The 16,843-nt window shown below is 40.3% G+C and overlaps 2 protein-coding genes across 2 annotated transcripts in view; both read left to right on the top strand.

Moving 5' to 3' along the window:
* Positions 1-16,843, top strand: part of LOC114550445 (NLR family CARD domain-containing protein 3-like) — a 689,968-nt gene that overhangs the window by 17,431 nt on the left and 655,694 nt on the right. The window lies entirely within an intron of this gene.
* Positions 362-8,969, top strand: c4h11orf98 (chromosome 4 C11orf98 homolog). Its single transcript, XM_028571241.1, has 4 exons — positions 362-484; positions 2,987-3,111; positions 5,795-5,892; positions 8,701-8,969. The coding sequence occupies exons 1-4, from the start codon at positions 446-448 to the stop codon at positions 8,826-8,828; spliced, it is 390 nt and encodes a 129-aa protein (XP_028427042.1). The 5' UTR covers positions 362-445; the 3' UTR covers positions 8,829-8,969.

Below are 16,843 nucleotides of genomic sequence, written 5' to 3'. Positions count from 1 at the left end.
TTATTTTTTATTTCATTTTTTTATTTAAAAAAATATATTAATTGTATTTATCTTGTCATTTTTTTTATTTATTTTGTATTCTATTCATAATCATAGGCTCAATCCTGGCTGTAATGTGTGTAGAGACCTGAGGGGGCAGTAAAGAGTCCTGGCTGTAATGTGTGTAGAGACCTGAGGGGGCAGTAAAGAGTCCTGGCTGTAATGCGTGTAGAGACCTGAGGGGGCAGTAAAGAGTCCTGGCTGTAATGTGTGTAGAGACCTGAGGGGGCAGTAAAGAGTCCTGGCTGTAATGTGTGTAGAGACCTGAGGGGGCAGTAAAGAGTCCTGGCTGTAATGTGTGTAGAGACCTGAGGGGGCAGTAAAGAGTCGCCGGTCCGAAGATCTGACGGTGAGTGTTAAAACAGTAGAAGAAGAAGCATCATCCATTCTCCCCACGAGGACCAGCATGTCTCCTCCAGGAGGGAAAATAAACAGGCCGAAAACGGTAATAAACTCTATTTTATATGAACTATAAGATGATGAAGTTAAAGTAAATAAAAGTAAATGAGAAGACGCGTAAACGCCGTGTGTTGTCATCATAACTGGGCAGCAAGGAGAGCTAACGTAAACACGTTACTAACGTTAGCGGTTAGCAAGGAGAGCTAACGTAAACAGTAAAAGTACTAATGCCACACTGTAACAATATTCTGTTACAGTTAAAGTCCTGCAGGGAAAAATGTTACTGCAGTACAAGTGTGTAAGTATCATCAGGAACATGTAGTTAAAGTATTAAAAGATAAGAAGAATCCTCACACACACACACACACACACGCACACGCACACACATATACAGACAAACACACATATATATATATAGACAGACACACACACACACACACACACACACACATATATATATACAGACAAACACACACACAGAGAAAGACACAGACACACACAATCTGTGTAAAGGATCCAACCACTTGTGTGTTTAATGGTCTCATCATCTCAGCGTGACTTGTAGTCCGTTATATTGTCGGCTAGTTTACTTTAGAATCAAACATGAGATTTTATAAACTACATGTGTTCTGTTATCTTTCAGACAAAATGTAGAAACACGTTTTTAATAAAACTGAAACGGGGGTGCGTTGAACACCCTTTTTATTACCAGGAGTTTATAGACCCTTCTCAGCTGAGACACAGCCAATAAACTAGAGACAACATATCAAAGCCGTTTCACAGCGATCAGAGGAAACGCGTCGTTCAACCAGGAAACCGTGTTAAGTGTTGCTACATCTTGTATGAAAGTGGCCGTGTCCTGTCGTTGTTTTAGGCAGTGATGTACCGATGTGAAATTGTGGCCGATAACAGATATTAATATTGCTGTTATGGCCGATACTGATATTTACTGATATCGATATCTCTGTATAGAAAACAATTTTTTATGATAATCGAATAAAAAACTATTTTACAAAACGCATTTTCTTTTTTACTTTTGTGATTTATTTTCCGAAATGACTGATATTGGGCACCTTTACCTGTGTGCAAAATATGACTGTCATCAGATTTTCAGAAGAAAATATTAATATTTATATAGTTATATATAATTTGACATCAAACAGATACCGATGTGTTAAAAAAATGACCATATCGGCCGATATTATAATCGGCGGCCGATATATCGTGCACCACTAGTTTTTCGTTGTCGCCATTCAAGAACTCGGCAGGAATCTTAACATCGTAAAAATAAAACGCAGAAAAAACAACAAACAGCTGACCTCTAGGGCAGCGTGTCGGTTAGGCCGGTTACACACTGGCTGCGTGGCGTGTCCGTTTATATTTCGGCTCCCGTGGTAACCGGTTAGAGCGTGAACACTGGCTGCGTGACACGCACGTCTCAGGCATGGCTCGAGCTGCAACGAAAACGCGTGCATGCTAGAAATAGGACCGACGCCTAGGTAGAGATGTTCCGATACCGATACCAGTATCTGTATCGGTATCGGGAAGTACTGGAGTTTATGCACCGATCCGATACCACGTAATAAAGCCCTGAAGAAAATCTATGTTAAAGTAGATTATTTATGTTCTTTTTCCGTTATAACTGACTGTCAAACTGGAGAATAAAAGAAAGTTCTGTGGCATTCATTGTTTGTGTTTGTTCATGTTTCACAAAGATAGAAATAATATCACATCCATACAGGGATAGTAGTATACAGTTAGTAAACATAATAAAATATATGACACACTGGTATCGGATCGGTACTCTGTATCGGGCGATACACAAGTTCAGGTATCGGTACTCGGTATCGGGAAGCAAAAAATGGTATCGGACCATCTCTACGCCTAGGGTTGGGTACCGAAACCTGGTTCCACTGTGGAACCGATTCCTACGCAACCGGATGGAATCGGACCGGATTAGAACTCAAATTTCGGGTCTTCGTTTCGGTTCCACTTAATGTGTCTACTGAATTTCCTAAACAGATTTCAAGAATCTGTTTAGGAATCGGAATCGTTTTTAAAATTACCGATTCGTGATCGGAATTGTAAAAATCCAAACGATAACCAACCCTACTGACGCATATTTTTCACGCGACATTCAAGCGTGTTGGAAGAGTTTCCAGACAACATAGAATAGGAAAAGATGTTTATACGTCATTTAGACACAAATACATATTAATAAATGACATGTTGATGTTTGAAAGTCTATTTTCTAATATGTCACCTGGCAATCCAGAAGGAAATATTCTGGAGCCTATTTTACCGCCAATACTGCCGATGTTGTCTTTGCTGTGATCAGATCAGAATATATTTATGTTTATGGGAAACATCCATGTGTCCAGACAAGGCTCGCAGCAGCAGCGTTTTGGTGGGTAAAGACACTGAAAACACCACGCAGGCAGTGTGAAACCGGCCTCAGGGTCAACTCTGGATCTGTTAGCTGTGAACATGAATCCGTCCCGTTGTTGATTTTAGGTTTTTGCTGATTTGGTTTGTCTCTGCCCTGCAGGAACTCGGCAGGAATCTGAACAAGCGGCGGCGAGTTCTGAGCAGAGAGAAGAGGAAGAGACGCCTGATAGTCGGAGCCGTGGTCGACGAGGGACTCATCACCATCCATCACCTGAAGAAGAGAAAGTCAGTGAAACCTCCGTTTATATTCTGACGCTACAGCAGGGCAGGCTTTCTTCATGTGCAGGGTTTAACCTCGCCATTTTAAAGTTTAGGTCTTCACTAAGGGCCAGACGTGTACAGTTTAATGACAGGCTTTTATTTAAGAGAGAAGTCAGATGTCTTTAACTCTTGTGTTGTCTTCCCTGTCGACCTGCAGCCACTTTTAGTTTTTCTGGTTCAAAATGTAAAAAAAACATTTTGGTTGTCTTTTTTTTTTTTTAACACTTTTGTCACTTTTTAAAAAGTTTGTATGTATTTTTCTGCGCTTTTTTGACGTTTTTGTTAAGCATTTCCACGTTTTTGTCTCTATTTCCGATGTTTTTGTTAATTTTTTAGAATTATTTAGTCATTTTTCCTGGCATTTTTGAAGATTTTCCCGACATTTAGTCACTTTTTTCCGGACGTTTTTTGTCACTATTTTGAAAAAAAATTTCCTACGTTTTTCAACGTTCTTTGATACATTTTTCTTTAAATGCTATAAAATTGAATCAAACACCCAAATTCAATGAAAGTAGTGAACCGATCCTTTATTTAACTCGTGAAGAGCGTTGTAGGGAACCTACAACATTATTTTGTTTTAAAATTTGTTTGAAAGAAAACCCAAATTTCTGATATAGAAACTTTTGAAACTGGGTCAGATTTGACCCGAGGACATCAGGAGGTTAACTGTATTATTATATTATGTCTCATGTAGTTACAGTCTGGTCGACATAAAGCCCCAAAAAAGTCAGAAAAAGGTTCCTTAGCCATCATTAAAAATAAATAAGTCAGGAAAAGTGATAAAAAAAGTAGGCAGGCCAGAATTTGTATAAAAAATGAGAATCCAGCGGTGCATCTCAAGGCCCTTAAATTGCCTCCTCGACTCCTCCACTTGCCTCATTTCCTTTTGTCAAATCACAGGAGGAGAGAGGCAACGAGCAAATGTGTTTTAGAGAGATGAGAAATCCTTTCCTCTGAAGCATCACATGAATCCCTCAGCTGATTGGGCGGAGTTAGCAACTCCTTGAGCTGCACGGCTTCCAGGAAGGCTGCTCTCTGTAGCTGCATCTCATCACCCTTATCTGATATCTCCTCGACTCGTCGGTCCTCGGCTGAACCAGAAGTTGTTCTGTCCTCGATAAAGCCTGTCTCCAAGCTCTGATTCCTGCCGAGAGGACAGAGGAGGGAGCATCGAGGAGCTGTAGGAGAGGGTCCAGAGAGCAGACTTTCTGCTGCTGAAGGAGTTGCTAACTCCGCCCAAACAGCTGACTGATTCATGTGATGCTTCAGAGTAGGGGTGCACGATATATATCGACTCAATATCGTTTGTTGTTATGTACTGAAAAGTACGCGATATTCTGTGTATTTTGTGAGATGTGCATAGAGACAGTGAAAGAAACGAGAAGTGTGAGGACAGAGAGAGTGTGAACTGTGAAGTGTGTGTTTAAATAAACCCTGGTGTTGTATGAAAACCTGTTTTGATATTCTATTAATCTATTTTTATGTGTTTTCATATACTGTATGTTTAAGAATATCAGAATGAATATAGATGTTGACAAAATGTGAATTTTGTCAATATCTATATTCATTCCGATATTCTTGTGGGCAACCCTACTTCAGAGGAGAGGACATCTCATCTCTCTAAAACACATTTCCTCGTTGCCTCTCTCCTCCTGTGATTTGACAAGAGGAAAGGAGGCAAGTGGAGGAGTCGAGGAGACAATTTAAGCGACATGAGATGCATCCCTAAATCCTCGCCTATAGGTCCTCTGTCCTCGGGGCAGGAAGAAGAGCTTTGAGACGGCCTTCACCGAGGAGGGACAGAACTATGAGGAGCTATCAAATAATGTTGTTTTTCCATTACATACCTGTTCATCTTGCCTCGACTGTTTTCCTTTGCAGATTGTTAGTATGGCCTCAGTAAACTGCCGTGACCTAACGCGACACACACACCGAACGTGGAAGGTTTGTTGTTGTTGTTGCCAGAAGACTCATTTAGTTTCAATTGAAGCTGGAGGCAGCAAAAAAAACAAACAGCTGGCTAAATTATTTTAAAAATGGCGGGTTTATTCAGGACACCCCCCTCTGTCGCTTTCACGTCACCTTTTGGTATCGCCTCAGCTCGCCTGGAACCTGGACTGAGGTGGTACTAAATAAAGTACCTGTTAGCTGGTACCATGGGCTTTTTTTCGTAATGGAAAACCTAAAAAGGAGAGTAGAGTCGAGTGGAGCAGGTACCCTGTGATGGAAAAGTGCCGTTTAGAGAGATGCAGCTCAGGGCTCGGGTTAAAGCCAGGTGCTAACGACTGGTTTGAAGCAAACTGCTTTTAATGCAAGACAGCAATTAACTCTGACTGTGCGTTTGTGATATACTATAGGTCTTTACATTTCAGAGAAAGTGACAGGAATGCCGGAGAAAAGCTTCAAAAACGTGGTTTAAAAACAACAACAAAAATGTCTTTAAAAAACCGCAGGGAAAAGAAGAACTTTGTGAAAAGTGACTAAAGTGTCTTGGGGTTTTACTTGTAATATTCTGACCCAGAAAAACTAAAAGTTGCATCTTGCCCGGTCAACGGGACGACAACCCAAGGGTTAAGCTGTGACTGTGTGTAACCTGCAGTAACCCCGTTCAGAGTGACGTTAGACGTTTGTGTGTTTGTGGTTTCAGGTCGAGCGCGCGGGCGAACATCACGCTCTCCGGGAAGAAGAAGAGGAAGCTGATCAAACAGCTGCAGCACATGCAGCAGGAGAAGGCCAGCATGGAAGGTAACGGAGGACAACATCAATTAATGGATCCAGTTTAGATCTACAGTAAGGGAGCTTGTTGAATACTTGGTCAGTCTTAGGCTACGTTCACCGTCAGCAGTAAAGCTAGTCGGACCGATCGTTCTCCCCGAGTAGGGCTGGGCGATATGGAGAAAATCAAATATCACGATATTTTTGACCAAATACCTCGATAACGATATTGCAGTGTTGACTATTGGTGCTTTCACAAAATATTTACACAAGCAGATTTTTGATAACTAATCATCAGTAATGTGGATATAATGACTAAGTGTGTAAAAGCAAATAATAGAACAGTTACAACAGTCTGGTAAGTTCAGAAAGAGACATCACTTTAATGTCTGTAATGCAGCCTTTAAAACCAGGAAAAGACACTTATTTCATATCACGATATTACGATATCTCAAATCTGAGGAACTTATCCAAAAAGTTCCTCAGAACTCACCGAAGAGATGCCGACTTGAGCGTACGTTCTGCACGTGAGCGAGACACAATACAAAAAAATGAAAACCGGAAATGACGAACGCGTCACGTGGGTCTGGCTTCTCCGGCCGATGGCAATGGCGTCTTGTTTGAAATACAATCTCATATCGGACTAAAATAGTTCACCGAAACATGTTAAGAGAGAAACAGGCCGTGCAGTTGCTGAATCTGTCTTCCTTTCAGATCAACAAAGGTCAGTTTAAGAGATTTTACTCAGATTTTGAGAGACTCTAGTCACGCTCATCCTGCTCGTCATTTCCTGGTTAGCTCTCCACCAATCAGATTGGTCATTGAGTCCGACTGCCCGCCTTCTGACCCAGCATGTCAGGTCAACCAAAATGAACGGGTTAGGTTTTATTATAGTTTGTCTGTTCACGTGACCTTTTTAAAATGTGAACTATATCAGATTCCAGTGTGAACTGTTGTGTGGTTTCCAACTGACCCGCATGCTCAACCAACCAAAACCAATGACTAACTAAATAACTAAAGTTAGGGAGGTTAAGGAGGAAGGAAGCTTTTTCACTTTTATTTCTAAATGTTTGTGTAATGGCAGCCGTAACATTAATGAGAGAGAGAGAGAGAGAGAGAGAGAGAGAGAGAGAGAGAGAGAGAGAGAGAGAGGCTATTTTGGCCTTTTGCGGAGTGATGGCTGCAGATTCCCTCCAGAGGTTTTGTCTTCCTTTTTAATGTTACCGTCTGTGTCTCGGGCTAACTCCCAGCGGAGCAGAATTATGACCGATGTTGACGTAGATTGATGTAAAAGTCGCATCAAATCCTCCTCGGTTGGTCACACGGGGGCCGCATTGAAAGATATCAGACCTGGGTCTGATTCAGGTCCACGTATGGAAGTGGCCTAAATCTGATTTGAGTGTTCCCACTACTTCTGAAGAAGTCTGCTCACTTGACCCCCAAAAAAAAAGAAATCCAATTTGTGCCACTTTGGCCTTATTTTATTATCAGCTGATTTTGTGGTTTTTGTTTGTGTGTGATTTTTATAATAGTTTGAACTGTGTGGACGCTATAAAAAAAGTTGGATTATTTTGAGAATAAAAGTCAGTAAATCTTTTTTTTTTTTTTTTTTTTTTTAAAGTGGGAATATTTTGAGGAAATAAATTCAGAACAGTGAGGTTGGACTAAGACTAGACATCAAATCTGACTATTACAGCAATAAAAATGACGTTTTGGTAATAAAAACAAACGGAAAGCAACAAGATTACAAAGATAAGACATGTTGGTCATAACAGAATGTGTTGGCAGTAATAAAGACATGACTTTAGTCTCTGTGTTATCACATTCCCAGCTTTATTAAAGCACTAGATCAAAGGAAGGTCCTTTAATAAAGACTGATAATAACCGAACCTTTCACAAACACCATTAAAAGTCTCTTCAATCAGAACAACAGAAACTTTAATACATTCAGGTACTTCTAAGCAACATAGCTTTTTCAGTAGCTCTCTGTCTCTCCATCCCTCTCTCTCTCCCCCTCTCGCTCTCTCCCTCTCTCTCTCCCCTCTCTCTCTCTCTCCCCCTCTCTCTCTCTCTCCCTCTCTCTCTCCCCCTCTCTGTCTCTCTCTCCCCCTCTCTCTCTCTCTCTCCCTCTCTCTCTCTCTCTCTCTCCCCCTCTCTGTCTCTCTCTCCCTCTCTCTCTCCCTCTCCCCCTCTGTCTTCTCCCTCTCTCTCTCCCCCTCCCTCTCTCTCCCCCTCTCTGTCTCTCTCTCCCTCTCTCTCTCTCTCTCTCCCCTCTCTCTCTCTCTCCCCCTCTCTCTCTCTCTCCCCCCCTCTCTGTCTCTCTCTCCCCTCCCTTTCTCTCCCCCCTCTCTCTCAATTAAATTTTTTTTTTCAATTTTCATGTTGCTTTATTGGCATGACAAAAAAATACATCTGTGTTGCCAAAGCATAAGAACAAACATACATATAAAATGACAAGGAGTAAATACATCTGATGTAGTAATAATAATAAAAATATGAGTAAACATATTATAATTATGATATAAATGCTCTCTCTCTCTTTCTTTGTAATAAAAAGTCCAGCTGAAATGATTAGACGATTAAACACAACTGTTTGGATAGTTTCCACTTTCTACAACAGGAGGATTCTTCTTTACTTTTAATACTTTAACTACATGTTCCTGATGATATTTCCAGATTTTTACTGCAGTAACATTTTCACTGCAGGACTTTAACTGTAACAGAGTATTTCTACAGTGTGGTATTAATACTTTTACTGCAGTAGAGGATCTGAATACTTGTTCCAGCACTGAAGATAAGCCGTTAATCTAAAATCTTTCCTCTGTTGTCGTCTTGAAGTGGCAGCGGCAGCAGCGGCGCCGAAGAAACCGGAGTCCTCGTCAGCTCCGACCAAGAAGAAGAATAAGAAGAAGAAGAAGAGAGCAGCCGGGTCACATGATGACGTAGAGATGGCCGACGCCGAATGAAGAGAGGACAAGATCTCGGCTCGTTTCTCAGACGTGTGGACAGGCGCAGTCCATCTCAGAACTGAACTCTTTTCTTCTTTTTAGATTATTTTTTTGGACATTTTTAGGCCTTTTATTGACAGGACAGCTGAAGACATGAGAGGGGGGGAATGACATGCAGCAAAGGGCCTGATAGGTTGGAGTTGAACCCGCGGCCACTGGGTCGAGGACTAAACCTCTGCATATGGGCGCCCACTCTACCAACTGAGCTATCTGGGTCATAACGTTGTTGAATATCGCCATAATGACATCATTTTTGATTAAGGAGCGTAACTTTGTGTTCAACATTATTTTGTTTTGAGCATCAAACTTAGCTTAATTTCCTGCATTCTGGTGAATTTTTCTGCAACAATTTATGGTGCAAATGTCTCTATTCATGTGAATATTATTAATTAATCAATCTGCTGTATTGTGTTAAACTTTCTGCAGATTCAAAACATTACTCGTGTTTCGGGATGTTTGGTATGCACATCTTAACAACAAAACATTTGCTCGCCGCAGCATTTAACCTCTCTGGCTCCTATCTCGCACCCAGCACAGCTCAAAGCCCGACCCAGGAGTCTCTGCTAGTCCAGCGCCCACGCCGTTTAAATAACAAATACACCTGCACCCATCTGTGGCCCCATGGGTGTGCTGGTCTTACAGGGAGGTGTGTTCAGGTGCATTCTGGGCGTGCTGGTCTTACAGGGAGGTGTGTTCAGGTGCATTCTGGGTGTGCTGGTCTTACAGGGAGGTGTGTTCAGGTGCATTCTGGGTGTGCTGGTCTTACAGGGAGGTGTGTTCAGGTGCATTCTGGGCGTGCTGGTCTTACAGGGAGGTGTGTTCAGGTGCATTCTGGGTGTGCTGGTCTTACAGGGAGGTGTGTTCAGGTGCATTCTGGGCGTGCTGGTCTTACAGGGAGGTGTGTTCAGGTGCATTCTGGGCGTGCTTGTCTTACAGGGAGGTGTGTTCAGGTGCATTCTGGGAGCATTGCTATCTTGAGGCAGCAGGAAGTGATCGCTCCATTGACCAACAAGTCAATAACGCAGCATTTCATTGTTATTTTAACAGAGCGTTAGTAAAATGCTCCTAGGCTCGTGCACAGCGTGCGCACACTAGGCTTGTTACACACACAGGGACGCACAGCAGCACACACACACACACACACACACACACACACACACACACACACACACACACACACACACATGCAGAAGATTACAAATAAAAATATTAGGGTGCAAATCCTCCATCATAACCAAGGTCCAAACGCGCCTGGCTTTTAAAGGGAATGGGAGATGATCTCTGATTGGTTGAAAACACACCTCATAACCTTCATAACCACCGGCCAGTTTTGATTATTGAGGGGACTTGTAACCCCCCCACCACCCGTAAATGACGCCTGTTTTTGCGGTAGATAATTGTACTCGGCTCTGCAGTTCTGCTGCTTTCAGTATTCTTCATACTGCTTGTTGGGTTTAAAACGAATGAAAGGAAATAATTTTTCTGAACATTGGATTGAATATAAAAGGCAGCACTAAAAACAAAAAGTGACTGTTCCATTTTAAAGTGCCGTTTTCTGCTGATGTTTTCTGCATCGCAGCCTTTCACGGTGTGTTTATTGCGCCGGTGGATATCACGGTGAGGATAAAATAAACAATATATTGTGCTGCCCTTCTCTGAAATGAACTCCCGTATATTCACGTTCACTGTCAGAATAATAATTAATGTGTAAATTGTCTCTGTATTGTGTTGTGTAACACATTCATCATCTCTGCGTTATTAAACAGGTTGGTTTCCTTCTCATCGTGTGTTTTTATATTCATTCAAATTCCAAAATAGCATCAATATAATGTTTAAAAAAGAGTCCATAACTTTGACTATTGGGTCCGGAGTTATTCTGAACTTCAGTTTTTGTCGGCTTACAAATATGTGGTTTCATTTATTATTTTAAAGATTTTTTTTGGGGTGATTTTTAGGCCTTTATTGACAGGACAGCTGATGACATGAAAGGGAGAGAGGGGGGGGAACGACATGCAGCAAAGCAGGTCGGAGTCAAACCCCCGGCCCGCTGCATCAAGGAGTAAACCTCTACATATAGGTGTGCGCTCTACCAGGTGAGCTAACCGGGTGCCCGTGGTTTCATTTTTTTTTTTTTATATATATATATATATATATATATATAGTTATTCTCGCAGAACAGACGGATGTTGTGGAAACATTTTCCTTCCTATTTTTTTAAATAACTTGTAAATTAAATGATGAGATAGCCTTGTTAATAGTAAGTACTGTAAACATTTTCATTCATAATAAGTCTACATTTTGAGTCAATGGAATTTTATTTTGAAAAGTGGATTTTCTTTTTTTATTAATTTTCTCCCAGTAAGTCAAATTAATTTTTTTCCTAATTTTGATTTTAAAACTCATAATTCTGACTTTGTATGTTCCTAATATATAGGTTTTTTCCCCATACATTTCAAACATGTCAAATTTTGACTTCATATTTCATAGTTTTTATTTTGTATCTTTAGTACTGTTAAACATTTTCACTTCAATTTTGAGTCATGATTTATAATTATTTAATTATTTTAAATTTGATTTAATTTTCAAACATCTTGACTTAACATTTCATAGAATCTTTCTTTATATTCTTGACATTAATGATCTTCCATACATTTCCATACACGGTTTAATAAAGTAAACTATTCCTCTCTTTCATCCAACAGTCTTGCAGAGATACCTTCATGGTGAAGTGGGTTTTTTCTCCATATGTATTGTTCATGTTCAGCCTCTTTAATTATTGATGACTGCCTATAAACTGCTTACATAAAAACGAATTTTTATTTAAAAAGCTGCGTTTTTTTTAAGGGAAGAAGGTAGCTTTCTTTTGTGTGCGTATAGGCTGAATGCGTTCCTTTGAAGCCTATTATTAGTGATAATAAAACTGTGTGTTGCACATAGATTTTGGGATGCAGCCTCCATCTCTCCCCCCCCCCCCCCCCCCTCCCTTTCAGAGGACAAAGACTAAAATGGGTCAGACTCTGGTGAGAAGCAGATCTTCCGCACCAGCCATCATGTAATGTAGTTCATCATCCTGGAGACAGACACGAGATGCTGCTGCTGACAGGATTTATGGCTCTTTTTTAACAACAGATCCAACATGTCGCCTGCAGCCCGCAGAGACCATTTCACCCTCTTTATTTAACGGTGACGGAGACCGGAGACACGTTTATTATTGAACATTTAAAAAGACAAAAACACGGTTTCTTTTAGGGGGGTGGGGGGGATTTCGGTATCGTGGCAGCAGTTATTTTAATCATGTCCTCTCGGGGTGGAGGAAGCATTTTGCTCGCTTACTGGGACTGAACTGGTGTGATTTGGGGATCTTTTTCAGTTCCAGTTTCCAGACACCGACTCATCCGGCTGCTGCTGCCCGACGGAGGGGTGATGGATGCGGCGCCGAGTTAATCTGATTCCTCGGTGAAGATACAGGTACAACCGTGAAGCTGTGCAGCGGGGGGATGTGTAGCCTAATAATTAATTAACAGTATATGCTACCATGTTGCTTTGTGTGTCCCAGTTCAGGCTACATATATAGCCTACGTATGCACCGTTAAAAAGCCAGTGCTACGACACGTTTGTACGGCAGGTGATTGGTGGAATAACCCACGCGCGAACAGTCACACAAAGGCAGAAATTATAGCTGCACAAAGAAGTAAGTAAGTAATAAATGAGAATGTAAAATATGTCACCGTTAATTTACAGTAATATACTGGTAGCAGCTTTGCCTGTAAACTACTGTTTATTCACAGTATTCATACTGTTTTTACATTGTAAGGTATTTTACTGTAAATAGCAAGGGCATAACTTTGGGTTCAACATTGGGGGGGTGGGTGAGGGGGTTGAGAACTATCTAGGGAGGTCCCGGGACATGTCTGCATGTATTGAGAAAAGAGACAAAAATTGTAGAAAAAGCGACAAAAACGTTGGAAAAATTGTCCAAAAAAAAGGGAAAAGGCGTGAAAAACATTGGCAAAAAAACAAACTCTGAAAAGATGACCAAAAACTCAGAAAGAAGAACAAAAACGTCAAGAATTGTCCCAAATAAATCAACCAAAACATTGAATATGCGACAAAAACTTCAGAAAAAGTCCAGAATGAATTATTGGGTGGTGGGGTTGTAATAATATTGGCCAGATAGTCTAGCTAGCTGTCTGGATTTACCTTGCAGAGTTTTCTGTACGATGTGGTATTAGTATTAGTACTTTTACTGCAGTAAGGTACTGAATACTTGTTTTGACCCGGCTGATTGTGGGTCAGATTGCAGCAGTCATAAAGCAGATAAGGGGAATTAATGTCTGCGTGTTCCCACCAGGAGACGGGGTAAAGTCCGGCTCGTTGGACTCTGGACACTAAGATCCAGCCAGCATCTGATGGAGGACACCTCACACTGTCGGCCCGGTGAGTTTCTGCTCTCAATACAACTTATTTTGGGGGTTTTTTTAAACTGAAAGCTGAAGACTAAGAGATTAACAGTGGTGCGATGTAACTAAGTACATTTACTCCAGTACTTTACTTCAGTACCAAATGTTGAGGTACTTTACTTGAGTCTTTTCTCTTCGTGCCACTTTCTACTTCTACTGCGCTACATTTCAGAGAGAAATATTGGACTTTTTACTCCACTACATTCATCTGTTACAGTTTTAGTTACTAGTTACTTTAGTTACTCCGCTACATTCATCTCTTCCAGCTTTAGTTACTAGTTACTTTAGTTACTCCTCTACATTCATCTGTTACAGCTTTAGTTACTAGTTACTTTAGTTACTCCTCTACATTCATCTCTTCCAGCTTTAGTTACTAGTTACTTTAGTTACTCCTCTACATTCATCTGTTCCAGCTTTAGTTACTAGTTACTTTAGTTACTCCTCTACATTCATCTCTTCCAGCTTTAGTTACTAGTTACTTTAGTTACTCCTCTACATTCATCTGTTACAGCTTTAGTTACTAGTTACTTTAGTTACTCCGCTACATTCATCTCTTCCAGCTTTAGTTACTAGTTACTTTAGTTACTCCGCTACATTCATCTTTTACAGCTTTAGTTACTAGTTACTTTAGTTACTCCACTACATTCATCTCTTCCAGCTCTAGTTACTAGTTACTTTAGTTACTCCACTACATTCATCTGTTCCAGCTTTAGTTACTAGTTACTTTAGTTACTCCACTACATTCATCTGTTCCAGCTTTAGTTACTAGTTACTTTAGTTACTCCGCTACATTCATCTGTTCCAGCTTTAGTTACTAGTTACTTTAGTTACTCCGCTACATTCATCTGTTCCAGCTTTAGTTACTAGTTACTTTAGTTACTCCGCTACATTCATCTGTTCCAGCTTTTAGTTACTAGTTACTTTAGTTACTCCACTACATTCATCTGTTCCAGCTTTAGTTACTAGTTACTTTAGTTACTCCGCTACATTCATCTGTTCCAGCTTTAGTTACTAGTTACTTTAGTTACTCCGCTACATTCATCTGTTCCAGCTTTAGTTACTAGTTACTTTAGTTACTCCTCTACATTCCTCTGTTACAGCTTTAGTTACTAGTTACTTTAGTTACTCCGCTACATACATTCATTTTTACAGTGTGCGTGTGCGTGTGCGTGTGTGTGTGTGTGTGTGTGTGTGTGTGTGTGTGTGTGTGTGTGTGTGTGTGTGTGTGTGTGTGTGTGTGTTTTGCTCTTTTTGATTCTTTTAAACACTGTTTTTGACTTTTTCTGCATCGAGTACTTTTACTTTTAATAACTTTTAATACTTTAACTACATTTTCCTGATACTCACAGACTTTTACCGAAGTAACATTTCCACTGCAGGACTTTAACTTGTAACAGAGTATTCTTTTCAGTTTGGTATTAGTACTTTTACTGCATTAAAGGATCTGAATACTTCTTCCAGAGCTGTAGATGAATAAAAACCCCTGACTGACCTCGTTCACTCTCAGTAGAAATCTAAAAGTGGAAGCTACTCGGTCGGCTCCTGAAGGAGTAGCTTCCACTTTTAGATTTCTATTTTCTACTCTGCTGATTGATCTTTTCTAATTATAGTTCCGGTGTTGTCAGCTGAGACAGATCTGGGACTCGGGGACGGTAGAAACAAGATGTGGTCGTGTCACAAACACGTAGAAACTTGTCACTGAGACTTTAAAGTCTTTAAAGTCCAACAAAGTGTTCGGTCTTTTTTGAAAACTTCTTGAAAGTCACGTAAAGATGATCTGCCGGACTTTAGAAACCTTCCTGTTGTTGTTGTTACATGTTATCCTCTTAGTATTTTAAATCACGTTTATTCGTGTGAATGTTTGTCGGATTCATCAAACTCATCTTAACGACACAAACTTCTTATGAATTCATATTGCTTTTATGAGCATGCTTCTTCTGCTCCATCTGTACGTAGGTTACATTCACATAAAACATTTCATCATACTAAGGTTCTCATGATATTTTATGATAGTCCAGGCAACAAAACCACTGGCTACTGTTTAGGAAAAGATCCTAGTTTAGTGTTAAAAAAGTACGTTTGTTATGTAACTGTAGTTGTTAACATTATATCGCAAAAATGTCACATTATATTGCAAAGATTTTACATTATATCGAAAATATTTCACATTATATCACAAAATGTTCACATTATATCGCAAAATATCTCAAAATGTTCACATTATATCGCAAAATATCACAAAATGTTCACATTATATCGCAAAATATCTCAAAATGTTCACATTATATCGCGAAATGTTAACGTTACAACGCAAAAATATTGCATATCGCAATATCGCAAAATGTTTACGTTATATCTCAACAAATTTACATTATATCGCAAAATGTTTCAGATATACTACAAATGTTGACATTATATCGCAAAATATTGCTAAATGTTTCCGATATATCGCGATATCGCAAAATGTTTACGTTATATCTCAACAAATTTACATTATATCGCAAAATGTTTCCAATATAACACAAAATGTTTACTTTATATCGCAAAATACCTCAATGTTTCCGATATGTCGCAAAATGTTTTGTTCGCAGAATTTTTTATTGTGTCAAATGAAAAGTGAGTAACGTGTGTGTTTCCTGTGTGTTTGCTGTGTTTCCTGTGTGTTTCCTGTGTGTTTGCTGTGTGTTTCCTCTGTGTTTGCTGTGTGTTTGCTGTGTGTTTGCTGTGTGTTTCCTCTGTGTTTGCTGTGTGTTTGCTGTGTGTTTGCTGTGTGTTTGCTGTGTGTTTCCTGTGTGTTTGCTGTGTGTTTCCTCTGTGTTTGCTGTGTGTTTGCTGTGTGTTTCCTCTGTGTTTGCTGTGTGTTTGCTGTGTGTTTCCTGTGTGTGTTTGCTGTGTGTTTCCTCTGTGTTTGCTGTGTGTTTGCTGTGTGTTTCCTCTGTGTTTGCTGTGTGTTTTCTGTGTGTTTCCTCTGTGTTTGCTGTGTGTTTGCTGTGTGTTTCCTCTGTGTTTGCTGTGTGTTTGCTGTGTGTTTCCTCTGTGTTTGCTGTGTATTTGCTGTGTGTTTCCTCTGTGTTTGCTGTGTGTTTGCTGTGTGTTTCCTCTGTTTCCTGTGTGTTTCCTCTGTGTTTGCTGTGTGTTAACTGTGTGTTTCCTCTGTGTTTGCTGTGTGTTTGCTGTGTGTTTCCTCTGTTTCTTCTGTGTTTCCTCTGTTTGCTGTGTGTTTGCTGTGTGTTTGCTGTGTGTTTGCTGTGTGTTTCCTCTGTGTTTGCTGTTTTCTGTGTGTTTTCTGTGTGTTTGCTGTGTTTCCTGTGTGTTTGCTGTGTGTTTCCTCTGTGTTTGCTCTGTGTTTTCTATGTGTTTTCTGTGTGTTTTCTGTGTGTTTGCTGTGTTTCCTGTGTGTTTGCTGTGTGTTTCCTCTGTGTTTGCTCTGTGTTTTCTATGTGTTTCCTGTGTGTTTGCTGTGTGTTTCCTCTGTGTTTCCTCTGTGTTTCCTGTGTGTTTGCTGTGTGTTTC

This window comes from Perca flavescens, chromosome 23 (assembly GCF_004354835.1).
Source record: "Perca flavescens isolate YP-PL-M2 chromosome 23, PFLA_1.0, whole genome shotgun sequence".
In the NCBI taxonomy this organism is placed as follows: domain Eukaryota; kingdom Metazoa; phylum Chordata; class Actinopteri; order Perciformes; family Percidae; genus Perca; species Perca flavescens.
This window is presented reverse-complemented; position numbering and strand designations above follow the sequence as displayed.

Bases quoted from the DNA above. Each gene is read 5' to 3' on its own strand.
- c4h11orf98 (XM_028571241.1), top strand. From the start codon at position 446: ATGTCTCCTCCAGGAGGGAAAATAAACAGGCCGAAAACG. The intron at 485-2,986 runs GTAATAAACTCT...TCTGCCCTGCAG, and splicing joins AAATAAACAGGCCGAAAACG to GAACTCGGCAGGAATCTGAA. The intron at 5,893-8,700 runs GTAACGGAGGAC...GTCGTCTTGAAG, and splicing joins GGAGAAGGCCAGCATGGAAG to TGGCAGCGGCAGCAGCGGCG.